Here is a 22365-nt window from a genome sequence, read left to right as displayed (position 1 = left end):
TTTTGCAACATTGAATCACAGTGGATTTAATGTGGCTTCTTTGACACTGATCAACTGAAAAAGACTTTCATGTCAAAGTGAAAACAGATCTCTACAAAGTGATCTCAAATTATTACAAATATAAAACACAGTAAATGATTACTTAAGTGTTAAACCCACCCCCCCCCCCCTTAATATGACACACCAAATCATCACTGGTGCAGCCAACTGGATTTAGAAGTCACATAATTAGTTAAATTGAGATTGGTTTTTGGAGACCTGTGTGCAGTCAAGGTGTTTCAATTGATTGTCGTAAAAATACACCTGGATCCGGGACGTCCAACTGCTGGTGAGTCAGTATTCTGGCAAAATCTACGCCATGAACACACTCCAATCAACTCTGCAATAAGATTATTGGAAATCACAAGTCAGGAGATAGATACAAAAAAATTTCCAAGTCACTGAATACATCGGAGTAAAGTCTATCAACAAGAAATGGAAAGAATAAGGCACAGCCGTAAATCTACCTAGAGCAGGCTGTCCTCAAAAACTGAGTGACCGTGCAAGAAGGGGACTAGTGAGAGAGGCCACTAAAAGACCTATAACATTTCTGGAGGAGTTACAAGCTTTAGTGGCTGAGATGGGAGAGTGGCAAAGGGAATATCACTGTTGGAAAAAACCTCACATGAAATCTTGGCTAGAGTTTGCCAGAAGGTATGGGGGTGACTCTGAAGTCAGCTTGAAGGAGGTTTTATGATCTGGTGAAACCAAAATTGAGCTTTTGGATATCAGAGTAAACGCTATGTTTGGCACAAGCCAAACTGCACACATCATCAAAAACACACCATCCCTACCACGAAGAATGGTGGTGGCTGCATTGTACTGTGGGGATGCTTCAATGCAGCAGGCCCTAGAAGGCTTGTGAAGGTAGATGGTAAAATAAATGCAACAAAATACAGGGAAATCCTGGAGGAAACTTGATGCAATCTGCAAGAGAACTGCGACCTGGGAGAAGATTTGTTTTCCAGCAAAACAATAACCCCAAGCACAAATCCAAAGCTACACAGGAATGCCTTACAAACAGCAAAGTTTATGTCCTGGATTGGCCAAGTCAGAATCCAGACCTCAATCCAATTAAGAATTTGTGACTGGACTTGAAAAATGCTGTTTCTCTCAAGATCCCCATGCAATCTGACAGAGCTTGCGCATTTTTGTCAAGAAGAACGGTGAAAAATGCAGTGTCCAGATGTGCAAAGCTGACAGAGACCTAGCCACACAGACCCAAGGCTGTAATTGCTGCCAAAGGTGCATCTGCTAAATACTGACTTGAAGGGGGTGAATACTTTTGTAATCAATTATTTTGTGTTTTATATTTGTAGTTAATTTAGATCACTTCATAGAACTCTGTCTTTACTTTGACATGAAAGACTCTTTTTCTGTCGATCAGCGTCAAAATAAGCCAAATTAAATCCACTATGATTCAATATTGTAAAACAATAAAACATGAAAATTTTTTTTTGGGGGGGAGGAATACTTTTTATTGGCACTGTATGTGGAAGACTGCTGTACAAGTGTTCTTCTTCTCCCAGTTGAACACATTAGTAAATTTTATATCAAGCTAAAGATAGGCCCTGACAAATTGAGAAAGCAAGGACAATTATGTCAGAATAATGTTTCTGAATTTCAGCCTGGCATTCAACACTCATTGTCCCAAAGACGTTTGGAACCAAACTCCTTTTCCTCCGTATAAATACACCAGTGTGCAAGTGGGTGTTGGACTTCCCAACAAATAGACTTAGTCAGTATACACAACCGCTCCTCCCTCCCGATCATTGTAAACATGGGTACCCCCAAAGCTGTGTGCTGAGCCCACTTCTATACACTCTGCTCACACATGACTGCAAGATCATACACCCAAGTAATCATGTTGCCAAGTTCACCAATGACACGACAGTGGGTGGGGCTTATCACCAACGATGATGTGATGACATACAGAGAGGAGGTGGAAGAGGTCGAGGCCCAGTGCCAAGCAAGTAACTTCTTCCTCAATGTCAACAAGATACAGGTCAGAGTTATCAACTTCAGGAGAACTTACATACCCCACTTTACATTGGCAGCAAGTGGTTTCAAACTCAGGGAGTGCACATCTCACACAATCTCTGATAGTGCCATCATTCACACATTATTCACAGTCAAAAAAGCTTGCCAACATCTTACTTTGTGAGGAGGCTGGAGAGAGGTGGACTATGCACATCCATAGTCATACCATTCTACAGATAAGCTGTAGGGAGTATTCTAACAAATTACAACACTGCTTGATAATGGAAGCTACACTGTGATAGACAGGAAGGCTCCACAAGAGGTAGACAAAACTACCCAATGCATTACCACCCACCATTAAGGACGTATATACAGAAAGGTGGCTCTTAAGGTTGTCATAACCGGGAGTGGTAGTGTGGTAGTTCCTGTTACCTATAAAGTGGTCCAAATGGTGTGCGACTCTAACAGCCTCTGACAACCAAGCCCAATTCTTGGCTTCCACATGTGGCTTAGCTGCTAGGCCCGGCAGAACCCTTTTTACTGACAAGAGGAGGGGCAAAGACGGGCCACTGGCGCCTCAAAACCAGTAGCTTTGGGCAGGTGTGTCTCATCAGCCTTGGACAGCAGCCCGCCTAGGAGAAGGAGAACTCTGATTTTAAACCTCCGCTGCCTTGTGGCCATTCCCACCCATGGGAAAGGCTTCAGGAGTAAGTCCCAAAGAAGAAATCTGGAGCCGGGGTCCCTAAGGCAATTTGATGTTGTTTACAACTTCAATCTGGCAACCTCTGCAATGACATTGATGCCAAGCTGTATTGGCACTTATCTTTCCTTTGGACTACATCAGTGATGTGCAAAGGGGAGCCCGCTGCATGGGCAACAAATCTTCCCACTCAAGCTTGCGCCCTGGAGAGGACAAAGTTCATCAGAGGTGCAAACCCATGATCCCGTGGGATCAATGGCTGCATACTACTACTACTACTACAGAAAGGTCAGGGAGGAGGCCACGTAGCACCACTAGACTCAAAACTCAATTACTTTCCCCAAACAGTAAGGCTAAACAACACATCCAGCAACTAACCCACGTCTCCACACTGCCAAACTACCATTACTTTATTATTTTGTGTTAGTCACCTTATGTACAGATACTTCTGTGCCTAGTGTCACTTTTTGGACATACAATTCATCTATGCATATAATCTATCTTAATATATTCATATTTATTGTTTTATTTAAATCATTATTGTGCTCTTTATCTTTCATGCTGCATCTGATCCAGGGTAATATTCATTTTTTTCCCCTTTACACATGTGTACAGGAAATGATATTAAACAATCTTGAATCTTGAAGATAAGGAGGGCTTGGAACAGACTGCTGCAGTACAACCTGGAAGAAACAAACTCCCGGTACATCACAAGCTTTCTTTAGATGTACAGAATGGCAAAATCAGGTAGTAGTTCTGAAAAATGCTGGCACTGCAACCATTCAAAAATACATATATTTAAAACAAATATAAGTAACAAAACAAGTTTTAGAACATAGAATAGTACAGCAGTAACAGGCCCTTCAGCCCACCTCTCTGAACCAACTAAACACCTAACTAACTTAACTAGAGTAATGCCTTCTGCCTACACAATGCCCATATCCATCCATTCTCTGCAGTCTTGTGTTTTAGAGCCTCTTAAATTCCTCAATTATATTTACCTTCAGTACCACCCTATCAGTATATTTCAGGCAATCATCACTCTCTGTATATTAAAATAAACTGACCTCCCCCCCCCCCCCCACATCTCCTTTGAACTTCCCTCCCACCGACCTTAAATGCATGTCCTCTAGTATCGGGCATTAATTCTGGGAAAAAGCATTGAAATGCCATGTCTACTCTATCTATAGCATGTCTCTCATCATCTTATAAACCTCTATCATGTCTCCCCTCAGCCTCCCCCTCTCCAGAGAAAATAACCCAAGTTTGTCCAATCTCTATTTGTAACCCATGCCTTTAATCCAGGCAGCATCCTGCTACACCTTTTCTGCACCCACTCAAAACTTCAATATCCTTTCTACAATGAGGCGGACCAGAACTGAACACAACGCTCCAGATGAGGCTTAACTAGAGTTTTATAATACATTTGTTTGTCCTTACTATCAATCCTATCAGACTCCACATTCAACTCATTATCCTTCACAACTTCTGCCATTTCCAAAGGGGTCCTTCCACTAAACGTATCTTAATCCCACCCCCCCCCCTTTTCTGCAGGGATCGCTCCCTCCACAATTCGCTGGTCCATTCGTCCTTCCCCGCACTTATCCCTACAAACCACCCAAATGCTATACCTGCCAATGCACCTCCTCCCTCATCTCCAATCAAGGCCCCAAACAGTCCTTCCAGGTGAGGCAACCTACATAGCTGCTTGGGTCATCAATTGTGTCTACTGCTGCCAATGCTGCCTCCTCTACTTTGGTGAGACCTGTCATAAATTGAGAGAATGCTTCATTGAGCATCTCCACACCATCCACCACAAGCGGGAATTTCTGGTGGTCAAACAAACATTTTAATTCTGATTCTCATTCCCATTCCAACATGTCAGTCCATGGCCTCCTCTTGTGCCAAGATGAGGCCCACCCTCAGGGTGGAGGAGCAACACCTTTAGAGTCAATCTGGTTACTCCCCCTCCCCAACCTGATGGCATGAATATTGATTTCTCCTTCCAGTAAACAAATTCCCTCCCCATTTCCTTTATTCCCCACACTGACCTTTTACTTCTTCTCATCTGCTACAACATATTTTACATCTTTACCTGATCCCCTTCTCCTATGGTCCACTCTCCTTTCCTATCAGGTTCCTTCATCTCCAGCTCTTGACTTTTCCCACCCACTGGCTTCACCTATTGCCTTTCAGCTAGCCTCTTTCACCTCTCCCCATCTTTTTATTCTGGCATCTCTCCCCTTTCTTCTCAATCCTGATGTAGGGTCACAGCCTGAAAAGTTGACTATTGCCATACATGCTGCTTGACCTGCTGAGTTTCTCCAGCATTTTGTATGTGTGTTGCTTTGGATTTCCAGCATCCACAGACTTTCTCATGTTTAACATCCTTTGAATCTTTATTTTGCACATGGAACAGTTTGCATTGTAAGGAATCACTGGCAACAAAGGAAAATGACTACACATCTTTAGCCAGATTATAGGTTTCCACATTTGTGAATTGTTTGCAACCTGAACAGTTCATACATTGGAAATGTGACTGCAATCTGAGTTCCTGCACAACAGAAGATGCTTGCAGCATCACAGCAGCCAGCAGATCCATTCTACTGGTCTCTCAAATGTTCATTTGTATGTTTGGGCTGTACTGAGGTTGGGTACTTCAAGTTGAGCTGAACAAGGTTCAAGTTAAAAAAAAGATAAAATTACAATAATATAGGAATACTCTGATAATTCATTCTCTTACTACTCAAAAACTCTTGATGCCTTGGCATCTGGCTCACCAGGTAACATTTTCAAAACTACGTTTCCAGTTACCAACGGCCTTGGTTCCTGCGTTCCTCTGCCAATCCCTCAGATCCTAATCCCACGTTCCCCTTTGACTTACTGCTGCTCTGTTTACTATGCTCACTTTCCACCGGTGGAGATTGATTGCCCTGCTCCATTTCAATTTGCTGGTTATCTGGAAAACTCACCACCTATAACACCTGGAAAAACTGAATTAGAAGACTGTTGTGGTAACATCCAATACAAAAAAGTCTGCACTCCTGGACCATCAGGCTGGATTCAAGGTCGAGATTCAAGTTTATTTGAAACATACAGTGAAAGGCATCATACTTGCAGTTCGATAAACAAGCACCTACTATCTGCAGTGTACATGTCAGTGCATTCTGGAGGGTGCAACCAGTGCATTTTGGTCATCTTCATGCCGGCTAAAATTGAAACATATACCACTGGATCATAAATCTGAAAGGGGATACCAACCTTCAGTAAAAAGATTAAATAAATACAGGTAAGCAGCTTTCTTAAAAAATAAATTTTAATTAATCTAAAAGTTGAATGTGATTTAAATGGTCCTTTTACTCATAGTCTTTTAACGTACTAAAATAAACTTTCTAAAATCAGATCAATGGCATTTGCTGATTAAAAGGTAGAAAAGCCCTTCTATAAGCATGAGCCATTAGGGATCATCAGAAAACTGTATGCGGGGCCTTAATTTCTCTATTCATCACAGAAGAACAGAGAAGCCGATGTTGCTGCAAAAGATCTTGGGCATTCCAGAAGAGATTTGAAAGTACTCAGTGTACTTCAGCTAAAGCTGTTAAGTTGATCAATAACAGAAAGGTAGGTGTGAAAGGGAAAGCAAGGAGGATGCAGAGTCTGCAAAGGGCTACACAAAGCTAAACAATAGGGCAAAAATTTGGCAGAGAAGGTTCACCAGATTGATTCCTGGGATGGCAAGACTTTCATATGAAGAAAGACTGAATCGACTAGGCTTATACTCACTGGAATTCAGAAGAGTGAGGGGGGATCTTATTGAAACGTATAAAATTCTAAAGGGATTGGACAGGCTAGATGCAGGAAGATTGTTTCTGATGTTGGGAAGTCCAGGGCGAGGGGATAAAGGGGAAGGCTTTTAGGACTGAGATGAGGAAAAACTTCTTCACACAGAGAGTGGTGAATCTGTGGAATTCTCTGCCACAGTAAACAGTTGAGGCCGGTTCATTGGCTATATTTAAGAGGAAGTTAGATATGGCCCTTGTGGCTAAAGGGATCAGGGGGTATGGAGAGAAAGCAGGTACAGGGTTCTGAGTTGGATGATCATACTGAATGGCGGTGCAGGCTCGAAGGGCCGAATGGCCTACTCCTGCACCTATTTTTTATGTTTCTATGTAAAGTGTGGAAAAACGTGAGGCTTCCCACTTTTGTAGGGAGAATATATAACCATGTAACAATTACAGCACGGAAACAGGCTATCTCGGCCCTTCTAGTCCATGCCGAACGCTTACTCTCACCTAGTTCCACCGGCCTGCACTCAGCCCATAACCTGACATGAATGTCTCATGAAGTAGCCTTGATTTAGCAGTGGAGGACACCATGATGGATACAGATCTGAGGAACAACACCTTGTATTCCATCTCCATTGTCTTGAACCTCATTGCATCAACATCAATTTCTAACTTCCGGCAACTACTGTCCTCTTTCCCCCTCCCCCCCAACAATTGTTTTCATTTATTCCTTTGGCCTATTCACCACCATTCTCTTTCCCCTCCCCTGCCTCACAGCTTCCACCCTCTTGTTCCCCACCTCCCTCCCTCTATTACATGGTCTGTGGTCCTCTCTTATCAGATTCCATTTTGTTCAGCCCTTTGTCTCTACCACCTCCCAGCATTTCACATTATTTCTCCTCCCCCATCTACTTAACTTCTCCCTCATACCTGGATTCATATCTCACTCACCAGGCTGTCCTCCTCTCTCTCCCTCCACACTTTTATTCTGGTTTCTGCCCTTTTTCTTTCCAGTCCCGATGAAATGCCTTGGCTCAAGAACGTCAACTTCTCATTTTCCTCCACAGATGCTGCCTGATTTGCTGAATTCCTCCAGAATTTTGTGTGTGTTGCTCCAGATTTCCTGTATCTGCCGTCTCTCATGTTGCTATATCCAATAGGATTTGTTTTATCTGATCAATGTAAACACCAGATATCCTTGTGTTCATTATGCAACTACAACTCTAGGTCAAACAAGAGTCAAAATGTGCTATGCAAGTCCACTCTCTACTGGGCACTAAGTAGCAGCAAGAGAATAGACTTTTAATGAATCAAGAACAATGAAACTCAGTGCTCATAAATGCACCCTCCATTAAACAAAGTAGTTGATGGAACTGCCAGCTAGAAGAGATTGTTGCCTAATTTGCTAAATTAACCCAATTATGCATACTGAAATAAAAACAGAAAATGCTGGGAATACTCAGAAGGTCAGGCTGCATCTGCAGGAATAGAAAGAGACTTACATTACAGGTCGAAGACAGGGTATTTCAGTCATAGAGTTAGAGACATACAGCAGAGAAATAAGTTCTTCAGTCCAACTGGTCCATGCTGGCCAAGATTTCCATCTAAGATAAACCCAGCTGCCTGGGTTTGGCCCATATCCCTTTACCTTTCCTATCCATTTACATGTCTACCATTTAATTGTTGCTAATCTACTTGCCTCAACCACTTCCTCTGACAGCACATTCCATATGCTGACCACCTTCTAGGTGAGAAAGTTGCCCCTCAGGTTCTTATTAAATCTCTTGTAGTCACCAAATTAACAAAAGATCCCAAACATTGGTATTTTAGTATTTTGTTTCTGTAATGTGATTAACCTTTTAGAAATTAATTGTTATCTTAGAATGCATATCACCATTTCTTAAAACTAGTAAAACCTAAAACACTCACTCTTTGAATAATAGAACAACATAAAACTTTCAGTTTGGAGAATTACTTAATTGCAAAATTGCTCTGGTTTCATTTTTTGTAGAAAAGACATATACAGCATAGAACAATTATTAATAGGATTAGATTTAGTTATGTAAAACAGATAATTGCATTTACAAATTATAAACAATGGGAATAGCATTGCTGCAAATATGTTTCTTCAAAGCAAAGTGTTTCTATTTATTGCCTGGAATAGCTTACATAAAACCCAGCAGATTGAACAGGTCAAGCTTAACATACTATTTTTAGCATTAGCCTAATGTGGAAATCTATGATTCATTCTTTCCATATTATTCATAGAAAAGAAACTTTGATCAGAAGTTACTGCAGTGCATTAGGTTAACTTAGATTGCTGTTAAAAAAACACCAACTTCTGATACCATACAACAAATAATGAACACCGATATCAAAAAACAAAGGGTACAAACAGCTAAATAATGTAACATATACACACCACTGACGTGTTCAGCACAACCATCTAAAAAAGTGTTCTAAAATAAACCTATAGCTTAGATGACCTGTGCAATAGCCTTATGTTTCACAAAATATTGCCAACACTATTTCTATTTGTGGAAATAATTTCAAGGTACACACTGACCAGGTAATATTCAGAATTTTTATGTTCTTATTCAAATTTTTTGATAAGCATTACAAAATGAAACCTTTTCTCAAGTGCTGTACTCTTAACTATTCTGAATTTGAATTGATAATTGATTTCAAACCAATCTGATTTAAATTTGACTGCAAACTGTGTCTGGCGTAACAATTTTCAAAGTATTTTAACTTTTAACTGAGCGAAAGAACATACCGTATGTGGGAAATGCATAAAAATCACACTATTATCCAGTCCAAAATTCCAGTGCCTATTAATCTGGGAACGAAGTCTACTGTGGAAGTGAAGTAGAGGAAGCTAAGACAATTTAATTCCAAGTACACCTTGCCAATATTGCTGATCTTTATACCTAGGTTATAGGATACAGGGAAATTAGTGTGGGAACGAGATTGCTCTATGAGGTGGCATTGAATCTGTGGGCTGAATAGCCTCCTTGTGTTAAACTTTATTACTCCATTCCTCCTGAAAACTAACAGAAATCTATCAGAGCAACAAATAATCTGCTGGAGGAGCTCAGTTGGTCAAGTTGCAACTGTAGAAGGAAAGAATTGTTAACATTGCAATGTTAAAAACTAAAACTAATAATAAAACTATATTGCACAGATTTTAAGTTTACTTTCTGCATAGATTTACCCAGAGCTGCATTGCACAGAAACTGCCCCTTCAGCCTCTGATGTTGATGCTGACTTCTTTTGCACATCTACACTAATCTCAATAGCATCTGAACAATGCCAGAGTTCTATATTTGAGGTACTAGTATCCTATGACTTTATTGAGCAATCAGGATTTAAATGTTTAAAAAAAGAAAAAGTATCAGCAACAGTAAGTTTCTATCCAAAGTTATATTCGGATATTCAAATACAGCAGTAAATATCATGTAAATAATGACAGACAATGTACAATGAAGTCTCTGCTTCTATTAACAAAAAATCCTTGATGCATTGTAGTTTTTAAAATTATAGTAAGATAGAAATAAGTACAGTATAAATGTGCATATGAACCTAAAAGCAAGTTCACAGCAAAAGTCACAAATTCCTAGCTATAGTCTACCAATAAGGAACATCTCAAGAAATTATCATTAAGAACATCATACCTTTGGCCAGTTAATCAAGGAAAAAAATGGGTAATCAACTGAAGTTACATGCCACACTTTTGCATCTCAGAAGCAGTGGACAGCACTTCACTTCAAAAGGTAACACAGGCTTAGAACAGTGGTAATAAGAGCATTTGCACTGCCATGGATACCATTCTTTGGTTAATTTATTAGCTTGAGATCTGTTTGCTCTTTCCACTGACTAGAATATCATCAAAACAAAAAAATCATTCAATCCTGCTCTGTTATTTGGAAAGAATATGAATGGGTTTCTAACTCAGTGCTATTTTCCTATTATCCCAAAATCCAGAAATCTATTGCTCTGTTTTCAATTCAAATTCTGTGATGATCATATCTCCATGACTCTCTGAAATAAGGAATTCCAAAGGCTAACCGCCATCTAAAAGAAAAAAAAGTTCTCACCTCAGTCTTAAATGGCCTGCCTAATATTCTGAGACTGTGATTGATAGTTTTAAGCTCCTCATAGGAAATATCCTCCTTGTATCTTGCCTGTCAAACCCTGTAACAATGTTGCATGTTTCAGTAAGATCTCATCTCATACTCTAAACTACAGAGAATGCGGGTTTGATCTATTTCATTCCATCTGCACATATGGAATAAAATCAATCTGGTGATTCTTTGCTGCAGTCTTTCAATGAAAATGACTCTTTACATCCTCTATGTTACTTTAAATCCCACTTAGTTTGTATCAGCAGAAAATTTATAAATATTATCATTAGGTCCCCTTGCCTAATTGTTGAAATAGACCATAAATAGTAAAAGCCTGTCAATCTGCAAAGAAGCTGTTTATTGCTTGCCTTTGCTTTCTGTCCAATAATGAATCCTCAATCTACATCAGTGTACTATTCCCTTCTTCTTGTGCTCTAACTTTGTTGATCAATGGCATATGCAATACTTTATTAAAAGTACTTTATCTGAAAGTCTAAGTGCATACACACCAAGTCCATTGGCTCTCCTTTAACTATCCTACGAGTCATTCCAGTGGATTTAACATCATTCCCGATGTATATTCATAAATTTATGCTACATTTCTTCAGTATTTTTAAACTTTTCAGTATTTCTGTTCATTGTATACTGTTATGTATTTCAGCACTTTCCCTACTATTGATGTTAGGCTACAGCAGGTTACAAATTAAGGCAGAAAAAAATAATTTCATTGAATGGCATAGTTGGCTGCTGGGATTGAGTGCCATTTTAGAGTTTACATACAAATGCTTGTTGACCATTCCAGAGCAACAAAGCAAAATTTCCTGGGTGAACAACACTTCTTGAATGAAATGTAGAGATTGTTAGGGTATGAAACTTCCTTTACCCAGTATCTTGTTAGCAAATATAACTGGAGAACAAGATTGCTGATTTGGAGGGAAATGAGGGATTACTGCATTCTGTGTTTCATGGTGACATGGCTCACGTCGGTAAGACACAAGGGCTTTTTGATACACTGGATGGACTGGACTACTGATTTGGAGAAGGCTAAAGCTGGTTCATGGCAGTGGTACTCAGACATAGCAGTCTTGTTGCGCTCTTGTTCCCCTGACCTGGAGCATCTAATGATTACGTGTCAACCATCCTACTTACCAAGGGAGTTCTCCTCTGTGACCCTAACTGCAGTTTATTATATTTTATTCATTTTTATTTTAGCGATACAGCGCGGAATAGGCCTTTCCAGCCCTTCAAGTTATGCCACCCCATCAACGTCCAATGAACCCAATTAACCCTAACTTAATCATGGGACAATTTACAATGACCAAATAATCTACCCAGTACATCCTTGGACTTTGACCATTAAAAATGATAGCATAATGGTTAGTGCGAAGCTATTATAGCTCGAAGCATCAGAGTTGGTGTTAAATCCTGGTGTACTCTGCAAGGAGACTTTATATGTCCTCCCTAAGAGGATGTGGATTTTCTCTGGGTCCTCTGGTTTCTTCCCACAGTCCAAAGATGTACAGGTAGGTTAATTGGTCATTGTAAATTATTCCTTAATTAAATCAGGGTTTCTGGGCCGTGCAGCTCGAAGGGCAAGAAGGACCCATTCCGTGCCTTACCTCTAAGTAAAATAAAATAAAATATGTAGAACAAACTTCACAAACTTCCACAGACCCTGTGACCCTGTGATTCCAGCCTCTGAGGCCAACATGAGAGCATTCTTCAGGAAGGTGAACCCATGGAAAGCATCTGACCCAGACAGGGTACCTGGTTGAATACTAAAGATCTGTGCTAATCAACTGGCCAGAGTGTTCACTGAAATCTTTAACTCTCACTTTAGCAGAGTGAGGTACCTACCTGCTTCAAGCAGGCTGCACTTATACTAGTGCCTCAGAAAAACATGGTAAACTGCCTCAATGATTATCGTCCAGTAGCACTTTACATTCACTTTGATGAAGTGCTTTGAGAGGCTGGTGATGATACCAATCAACTCCAGCCTGAGAAGCGACTTGGTTCTGCTCCAATTTGCCTGTCACAATAGGTCCATAGCTGATGCCAGTTCATTGGCTCTTCACGCAACCCTGGAATATCTAGACAGTGAAAATGCATATTGTGCATCAGAATGCTCTTCATTGACTACAACATGCCATTCAATTATATCATCACCTCAAAGCTAATCAATAAGCCCCAATACCTCCTTGTGCAACTGATCCTCGATTTCCTCACTTGCAGACCTCAGTCAGTCTGGATTGCCAATAAAATCTCCTCTCCAATCACCATCAGCACATGTGTACCACAGGGCTGTGTGCTTAGCCCCCTGCTCTACCTGCTTTAAATTTATGACTATGAAGCTTAAAAACAGCTCCAATGCTATATTTAAGTTTGCTACCATTGACCAAATCAAATATGGTGATAAATCAGAATATAAGGAGTAGACTGAAAATCCGGCTAAGTGGTGCCACAACAACCACCTCTCAACTCAATGTCAATAGACAATAGGTGCAGTAGTAGGCCATTCAGCCCTTCGAGCCAGCACTGCTGTTCAATGTGACCATGGCTGATTATCCACAATCAATAACCCGTTCCTGCCTTCTCCGCTTATCCCTTGACTCCGCTATCTTTAAGAGCTCTATCCTACTCTTTCTTGAAAGCATCCAGAGAACTGGCCTCCACTGCCTTCTGAGGCAGAGCATTCCATAGATCCACAACTCTCTGGGTGAAAAAGTTTTTCCTCAACTCTGTTCTAAATAGCCTACCCCTTATTCTTAAACTATGGCCTCTGGTTCTAGACTCCCCCAACATCGGGAACATGCTTCCTGCCTCTAGCGTGTCCAATCCCTTAATAATCTTATATGTTTCAATCAGATCCCCTCTCATCTTTCTAAGGCCAAGGAGCTGATTATTGACTACAGGAGGAGGAAACAAGAGATCCATGTGCCAGTCCTCAGGGATCAGAGGTGAAGAGGTCAGCCAACTTTAAATTCCTCGATGTTATCATCTCAGAGGATCTACCCTGGGGCACCTCTACTTTCTTCGAAGTTGGCGTAGATTCAGCATGCCATCTGAAACTTCAACAAATTTCTATAGATGTGTGGTGAAGAATATATTGAGTAGTTGCATCATGGTCTGGTATGGAAACACCAATGCCTTTGAATGGAAAAGCCTACAATAAGTAGTAGATACAGCCCATTCCATCATGGGTAAAACCCTCCTCACCACTGAGCGTATTTACATGGAACATTTTCACAGGAAGGCAGCATCTATCATCAAGGACCCCAACCATCCAGACTATGCTCTCTTCTTGCTGCTGCATCAGAGAGGAGGTACAGGAGCCTCAGGACCCATACCGTTAGCTTCAAGAACTCCTCAGACATCAGGCTTTTGAAACAGAGGGGATAACTTCACTCAGCTTCACTCACTGAACGCAATCTATGCACTTGCTTTCAAGGATTCTTCATCTCATGTTCTCAATTTTTTTTTCTCTTTTTGTATTTGCAGTTTGTTACCTTTGCACATTGTTTGTCCATTTTCTTGTGTCTTTCATTGATTCTGCTGCATTTATTTGCATTTACTGTGAATACCCACAAGAAAATGAATCACTGGCTTGTGTATGGAGACACGTATGCACTTTGATAATAAATTCGCTTTGAACTTTGATACAATCTCAATTAACTCCAAATTATGAACATACATTTAGATTAGCAACAAATATTTATCAGTATTAATTTTTCTATATTTCTGTCACAACTTAAAATGTTTTCATAATATATAAATAACACAAAATATTTGAACTGTTCTTATTTTTCAGAAGCTGATCAATATTAATAAAGATATTTACAGTATACAAAGTTAAGAATTTTAAGCAGTAAAATATTACTCAGTAAAGGATCTCAAAAGAAACATGGTGGTGAGGGTGTGACAGCTAGATTAAGAAATATTTAACATGCAGTTTACTATTAATGAATATTTATATTTCAAAAATCTGATGCAAAGAAGAAATGCTGAGATAATTTGATAAGCAAATCAGTGTTTCTCTTTTCATTTCTCTCTGGACATTGACATTAGTCTTGAATTGCAACTGGTCTAAAGTTTTCCTTAAATAACTTACATTCAGAAAAACCTCTTAATTGTTATTACTCAGGTACTTGCATTCATTTAACCAATTTAAATAAAGTATGCTTCCACGGGAAATATCCATTCTTCCTGATTCAAAGCCCTAAATCTCCAGTGCAGCACAATCCAGATCTATGATAGTGCCTTCTGTGACTCATTTGTAATATGTATTTACAGCATACCATGACTCACAAGTAGATATTCTAGGAGCAAATGACAACCAATCACACTCCCCAATGAAACCTGATTTTTAATAAACTCCTCAGTGACCAGGTTCCACAAGCCTACATTCTTCCCTGTCAAAAACCTCAGTACACTCAAACACAAATATTTGGTTATGCATGAAAATTTGCAAATTTAATTATACTGGAGAGGTACAAATCAAAAGTGATTATGATCAACTCAGTTGGGAGACTGCCTTCAGCCACCTGCCATGCGCAGTACTGGAGGTTTTGAGATTTATTATGTAATTAAACACGTGTAATTTTAGATACATATCCAGGATATGACGAAGTCACATCCAGGTGTCTGTTCAATTGCACTCTTTATAAATTGTCCTGTGATTAGGCTAGGGCTAAATATATGGTTTCCTGGGCAACACGGCTCATTGAGCTATAAGGTCTGCTTCTTGCTAGATCTCTAAATAAATCAATAAATCCCCCATCTCCACTCAGTTGTCTCTGAAAAATGATGCCTGATAGTTGAATGAGAACAGCAGCTTGTTCTCAATGCAGCTATGAAGTAATAATTAACAGGTACTAAAATATTTGTGGTTATATGACATGTTTTATATATTTAAGCTATTCACCACATGGTAAATATTTCTGACATCTGCCGATTAATTCCACTAATAAAATGTCAATATTACTTTGCCACATTATTTTGAAATTGAAATTGAAATATCTTTATTGTCATTGCATAGTACAATTTGTCATGAACCAATACAGCGAAAATGAGTTTGCCACTCTCGTATTCAATGCTATAAAACAATAAAATAAACAATAAATAAAATCAAGTACCCAGCCACTACAAGCAATGTCCAGCAGTACAAAAACTCAACTCAGATGCATGACAGCCATAAAACCAGTATTAAAAGTAGCTATATAACAAATTTATGGATGATGCTTGATCGATTGGTTCAGAGCAATTATAGCTTTGGAGAAAAAGCTATTTTTCAGTCTGGAAGTGCGGGCATAGAAAATCTTATAACGTCTGCCAGGTGGAAGAAGTTCAAACAAATGATTGGCTGCCTTAAATGTACACTTTGGATGCAAGGTACCATTCTGTATTTTCTACAATGTTTTAATATCCTTCTTAAACAGTAATATACTTGAGTTAAACACAATATTCCAGTTAAATTGTTCCCTTCACATCAATCCCTTAAAGATTCAGAACAATTTCCTTCAGTAGTTTTAGTAAGTTGCTTCAATGTTAAAATAAACATTATTCCCCCCCCCCCTACGTTCCCTGAGGAATGCACATTTAAGAATATCAGTAGTAGCTCAGTTGGTAGCATTTGTTTTTCCACATGGGGTCTGAATGATAGAGACTTAGGCCCAGAATCGAGGTTAACAATTCAAAACAGTAAACCACCAATAGAAACCAACCTTCCCACCCCCCCCCACTATAATTCCAAGATCTTGTTTTGCCCTGTTGGATTTATAAGATCACATGGTACTATTTGAACGTTGCCCCCTGTGTACCGGTTGACCTTCATCCCCTAATCATATCAATAAAACAACTTGGAGCAATGGTAGGCTGGTCTGGAAAGTTAAGTCCTACAGAATTCAAGGAGAGCTACTTGGGTGAATTCAAAATTGCCGAGGAGGTAGGAGGCAAATGGTGGCTGAAAGTTGTTTTACCAAATAGAGGCCAATGACTAGTGATGTGCCACAGGGGTCAGTGTTGGGACCCTCGTTGTTTGATACTTATAGTACACACAGGCCCTGCATAACACAACCCCACATAGCTCTATTTCATGGCAAAAAATCATTCTAAACAATAGCTAAAACTTCTCCAACAGCGGCTGCCATTACAGTAAACATTCAATCAGTCAATGAGAGAACTTTACATAAGCTCTGAGCCACTCACAGCCAATCACGTATTAGTTTATGCTCTGCCTCCCACGTCTATGTAAACATTCTTGCTCCCCTGCCAATTTATTTCACTTTTTTTCCACCCATAATGTCTGGAAAACAGCCTGCAACTTTCAGTGAAGGTAGTACATCTGAGACATCCAGGAGAAGCAGGTGAAAATACAAGTGATACAGTGTTTGGAAGTTAGTGAGCATCAGATTAATTTTGGTGCCTCTTTGAAATTTGCAATATTCATCGATAATGACCCTAACTGGGAGTGAGGCTGGCTCCATCCGTTCCTTTGAGTCAGGTAAGACGCCCGGAAGCGACGGCTTATCGGTCGAGTTGTATTCAGCTCTGTGGAACCGGATGGGCCCTGACCTGCTGGAAGTGTACAATGCTACGCTCCTTGCAAGCCGCATGTCAGAATCCATGCGGAAGGGCATCATCACCATCATCTACAAGCAGAAGGGAGAGAGGGAAGACATTAGAAATTGGAGGCCCATCTCACTCCTGAATGTGGACTACAAGATCCTGTCCAAGGCTATCGCCAACAGGGTCAAGTCTGCACTGGAGCAGGTGATCCACCTGGACCAAACCTGTGCTGTACCGGGCAGGAAGATCTCAAGACAGCCTCGCGCTGCTGAAGGACACCATCGCCTACTCGCAGGACGGGGGGGTGGACGCCTGCTTGGTCAGCTTGGACCAGGAGAAAGCCTTTGACAGGATATCACACATATACATGGAGGATGTACAAAATGGGATTTGGGGAGGGAATCTGGAATTGGACCAAACTGCTCTACACGGACATCTGTAGCGCAGTCCAGGTCAACGGGTGGGAAACAGACAGCTTCCCCATCAGGTCTGGAGTCAGGCAGGGCTGCCCTCTCTCCCGTCTTGTTCGTGTGCTGCATAGAATCTTTTGCCGAAGCCATCAGGAGGGATGAGGGCATAAGAGGGGTGACGCTGCCAGGCAGTGGAGGAACCCAAGTCAAAACCTCTCTGTACATGGACGACGTCACCGTCTTCTGCTCTGATCCGAGGTCAGTTCGCAGGCTGATCAGCATCTGCGAACAGTTCGAGCAGGCGTCGGGGGCCAGGGTCAACCACACGAAGAGAGAAGCCATGTTCTTCAGCAACTGGCCCGAGAGATCCAACGTCCCCTTCACCATCAGGGCTAATCATATGAAGGTGTTGGGGATCTGGTTCGGAGGGCCAAGGCATGCAACAAGAACTGGCAGGAGCAGACTGCCAAGGTCAAACAGAAACTGGGGCTGTGGGGAGGGCGCTCCCTATCGATAGCGGGCAAGAACCTGGTCATCAGGTGTGAGGTGCTCTCAGAGCTGCTGTACTTGGCGCAGGTGTGGCCAGTCTCCCGCACCTTCAGCTCATAAATCACCTGAGCCGTCTTCTGATTCGTCTGGGGATCCAAGATGGCAGGTCAGATGGACCACCATGCACAAGTCCCTGGACAACGGGGGCAAAAACGTCCCCAATGTTGCCCTCACCCTGATGGCCAGCTTCGTGTGTGGCTGCATCAGGTTGTGTGTGGATCCCAGGTACGTGGGCACCAAGTATCACTATGTGCCCAGGTTCTACCTGTCGTCCTGGCTACGAAGGATGGGTCTGGCCCCTTTCCCGTGCAACACCCCTGTCAGCTGGTCGTTGCCTCCATACCTGTCCTTCGTAGAGAAGTTTTTTCAGGTCAACACCTTTGACCACAGGGTGATCGGGCAGTGGTCAGCACGTAAGGTCCTGCAGGCACTGCAGGAGAAGGATGTGATGGACACGGTGGGGTGGTTCCCTGAGCAGACTGTCCAGTTCATCTGGCAAAATGCCTCATCGCCAGATCTCACAAACAGGCACCAAGACCTCGCCTGGCTGGCGGTGAGAGGGGCCCTCCCAGTCCGATCCCTCCTGTACGCCCGGAACGTCGTCCCCACACCCCTCTGCCCACGGGAGGACTGCAGTGAGGAGGAGGCGGTGACCCACCTCTTTGCACACTGTGGGTTCGTGGAGAAGGTGTGGAGGAGGATGGAAGGGGCAGTGTCGAGGTTCATCCTCAGCAGCTGTGTAACAGAGGACTCTCTGATCTACGGGCTGTTCCCGGGGATGCACACAGAGACCAACATCCGGTGCTGCTGCCAGATCAACTCGATCAATGACGCTCTTTGGTCAGCCCGAAACTTGATGGTCTACTAGCATACAGAGATCTCCGTGGGGGAATGCTGCAGACTGGCACATTCTCGGCTGCAGGAGTACGTGCTGAGGGACGCATTCAAACTCGGTGCAGCCACCACAAGGGCCCAGTGGGGAAGGACCACAGTCTAGGGTTCTTCTCCCGCGGGAGTTGAGGGGTAGGGGGGTTGGGGGTATACCCCACTGAATGTAAATATGAAAGAACAGAGTGCCACGTGGGTGGCAAAATTTTGAATTTTGAAAATGTTAAAACAGTAATGGTAATAACTGTAAAGAATTGGAAGTCATTGAATGGTCGTTATATATAATTTTACTTTTGAATAAAGTATATTTTGTTTAATAAAAAAAGACAAAGAGAGGTAGGTGTTCTCAACATGATTTTCTGCTAAAAAGAACTGCTTCATGAAAGGAAACTTAAGAAAAAGGCAGTCAAATCTTGACACCTACTTGAAGAAGAAGCCAAAGTTAGAGGAAGACCCACAGCCTGGTCCCTCCAACACCCCACTTCCATCTGCTGCTACTGTGATATGTTGCTCCACCACTGATGTACAGGTTAGGCCTATTTACATGTTTGTTGCTCCTTGGATTATTCTGTATGCATAAAATAATATCTCAGGTTTGATTTTTTTTTAAATCATGCACACGTGTCCATTTATGTAATGTCATAATGACCCTGCATAGCGCTGATTTACAGTGCTCCACCTATGAGGAATGTATCCTCGGCATTAAGCAGGGTCTGAGTGTACTGTGCAAAACTCTCAGGCACATGTACAGGGTGGTAAGACTTTCGCACAGTACTCCATATAATGTCTTTACAGTTACTAAGTAACACTTACTATTGAGCTAATACACAGTTACATACTCTTATCTGTTTCTCAGCCACCTTCCTATCTTAACCAATATACAGTACTGTGCATAAGGTCTTGGGCACCCTAAGACTTTTGCACAGCACTGTATATAAAATATTTGGATGTGAATGCACTTGGCTTGATCAGTACGTTTGCTGATTGCACAAAATTAGGTTTTGCTGTTGATAGTGAGGAAGGAGAATTTGATCAGTTAGGACAAGTGGGACAAGTAGGTCAAGGAGCAGCAAATGGATTTTAACAGAGTTAAGTGCGAAATGATGTATTTTGGAAAGTCAAACCAGTGTAGGACTTAACTATGAATGCTAAGGCACTAGGGAATGTAATGGAACAGAGGGACTTAAGAAGATCCCAATGGAGTACCTGGTAAGGTTCTGAAAACCTGTGCCAGTCAACTGGTGGGAACATTCAAGGACATTTTCAACCTCTCACTGCTATAGGCAGAAGTTCCCACTTGCTTCAAAAAGGCAACAAATAGACCAGTGCCCAAGAAGAAAAATGTGAGCTGCCTTAATGACTATTGCCTGGTAGCACTCATATCTATAGTGATGAAATGCTTTGAGAGGTTAATCATGACTAGACTGAACTCCTGCCTCAGCAAGGACCTGAACCCATTGCAATTAGCCTATCGCTACAATAGGTCAATGGCAGACGCAATCTCAATGGCTCTTCACACGGCCCTGGACCACCTGGACAACACAAACACCTACATCAGGATGCTGTTTATTAACTATAATACCATTTAATACCATCATTCCCAAAATACTGATTGAGAAGTATAGAACCTGGGCCTCTGTACCTCCCTCTGCAATTGGATCCTCGACTTCCTAACCGGAAGACCACAATCTGTGTGGATTGGTGATAACATATCCTCCTTGCTGATGATCAACACTGGTACACCTCAGGGGTGTATGCTTAGCCCACTACTCTACTCTCTAAATACAGCTCAAATACTATCTATAAATTTGCTGATGATACAACCATTATTGGTAGAATCTAAGATGGTGATGAGAGGGCATACAAGAGTGAACACAAAGTACACAACAGATGCTGTGGTCAAATCAACACTGTACATCCTGACTCAATTCTGGACTTTGACCTTTGGCTTTACCCTCTAGAGTTTGTTGACCTCTGGATATTGACCCCAAGACTCACCGATCACGAGTTTTACCTTTGGGCCTCAGCTTTGAACTTGCCAGTCATGGGTTTGACCCTAAGGGATTGCTGTCATTCAACCATGCAGCGCTTTGGACTTCAACTTCTGGACTCCAATCCTGGTGGTCTGTGGCTCACTGACCCTCATGAATCCTGCCCTTACAGAGTCCGACTCAGGATTCACTGACCTGGGGTTCGTCTGTTGACCCGACCTCCAATATCATTGACCTTCAACTGCGTAGCAATCCAACTTGGACTCTGAACAGAAGCTCCTGCTCCTGACACTTGATTCTCCCTCATCCCTCTCCTAAACCCTGCCTGACTTAGCTCCCTGCATGGTCCCTAAAATCATCCTTATTAACGTATAAAAAACAAGTAAGTCTGAGCCATGACGTGGACAGACATTGCAGCTCGGCGTTATTTTGAACGGAACACCAGCTCTTGCTTGTGAGTATTCATTAAGGGCACTATGAGGCCTTCAGTAAAGTCTGTCTCATTCTCCTACATACCAACGAATAAAATTATAGCTTGGTCAAACTCTCCCTATAACTGAGGCCTTCTCATCCTGGCAACATCCTCATAAATCTTTTCTACATTCTTTCCAGTGTACCCTCATTTTTCCTATAAAAGGATGCCCAAAATTGTGCACAGTACTCCAAGTGAGGCCTCACTAATGACTTTACACAACTGCAATATTATGTTCCAACTCCTATACTCAGTGCACTGACTGATGAAACAAACGTGCCATATGCCTTTTTCACCACCCTGTTTAGCAATGACACCGCTTTCAATGAACTATGCATTTATAATCAGAATCAGGTTTATTATCACTGGCATGTGTTGTGAAATTTGTCAATGTAGCAGTAGTTCAATGCAATGCAAAATATAGAAGAAAAAATAATAATAATAAATAAGTATAAATTACTGTATACGTATATTGAATAGATTAAAAATTGTGCAAAAAACAGAAATAATTTATATTAGGAAGTGAGGCAGTGTTCACAGCTTCAATGTCTATTTAGGAATTGAATGGTGGATGGGAAGAAACTGTTCCTGAATCGTTGAGTGTGTGCCTTCAGGCTTCTGTACCTCCTCCCTGATGGTAACAGTGAGAAAAGGGCATGCCCTGGGTGCTGGAGGTCCTTAATAATGGATGCTGCCTTTCTGAGATACCGCTCCTTGAAGATGTCCTGGGTACTTTGTAGGCTAGTACCCAACATGGAGCCGACTAAATTTACAACCCTCTGCAGCTTCTCTTGATACGTTGGGACCAGGTTAGGTCCTCAGAGATCTTGACACCCAGGAACTTGAAAGTGCTCACTCTCTGC

The 22365-nt window shown here is 41.6% G+C and overlaps 1 protein-coding gene across 3 annotated transcripts in view; it reads right to left on the bottom strand.

Annotated features, from left to right (window-relative positions):
* fndc3a (fibronectin type III domain containing 3A) overlaps positions 1 to 22365 on the bottom strand; it is a 241776-nt gene that overhangs the window by 126353 nt on the left and 93058 nt on the right. The window contains exon 2 of one of the 3 annotated variants that reach the window (XM_059967867.1): positions 19464 to 19607. The exons of the other annotated variants lie outside the window; for them this stretch is intronic. Within the exon in view, the coding sequence (XP_059823850.1) occupies positions 19464 to 19527 (64 nt within the window). The 5' untranslated portion in view covers positions 19528 to 19607. The remainder of the gene's footprint in view (positions 1 to 19463; positions 19608 to 22365) is intronic. 3 annotated transcript variants of the gene reach the window in all.

This window comes from Hypanus sabinus, chromosome 4, assembly GCF_030144855.1.
Source record: "Hypanus sabinus isolate sHypSab1 chromosome 4, sHypSab1.hap1, whole genome shotgun sequence".
Classification (NCBI taxonomy): Eukaryota; Metazoa; Chordata; class Chondrichthyes; order Myliobatiformes; family Dasyatidae; genus Hypanus; species Hypanus sabinus.
This window is presented reverse-complemented; position numbering and strand designations above follow the sequence as displayed.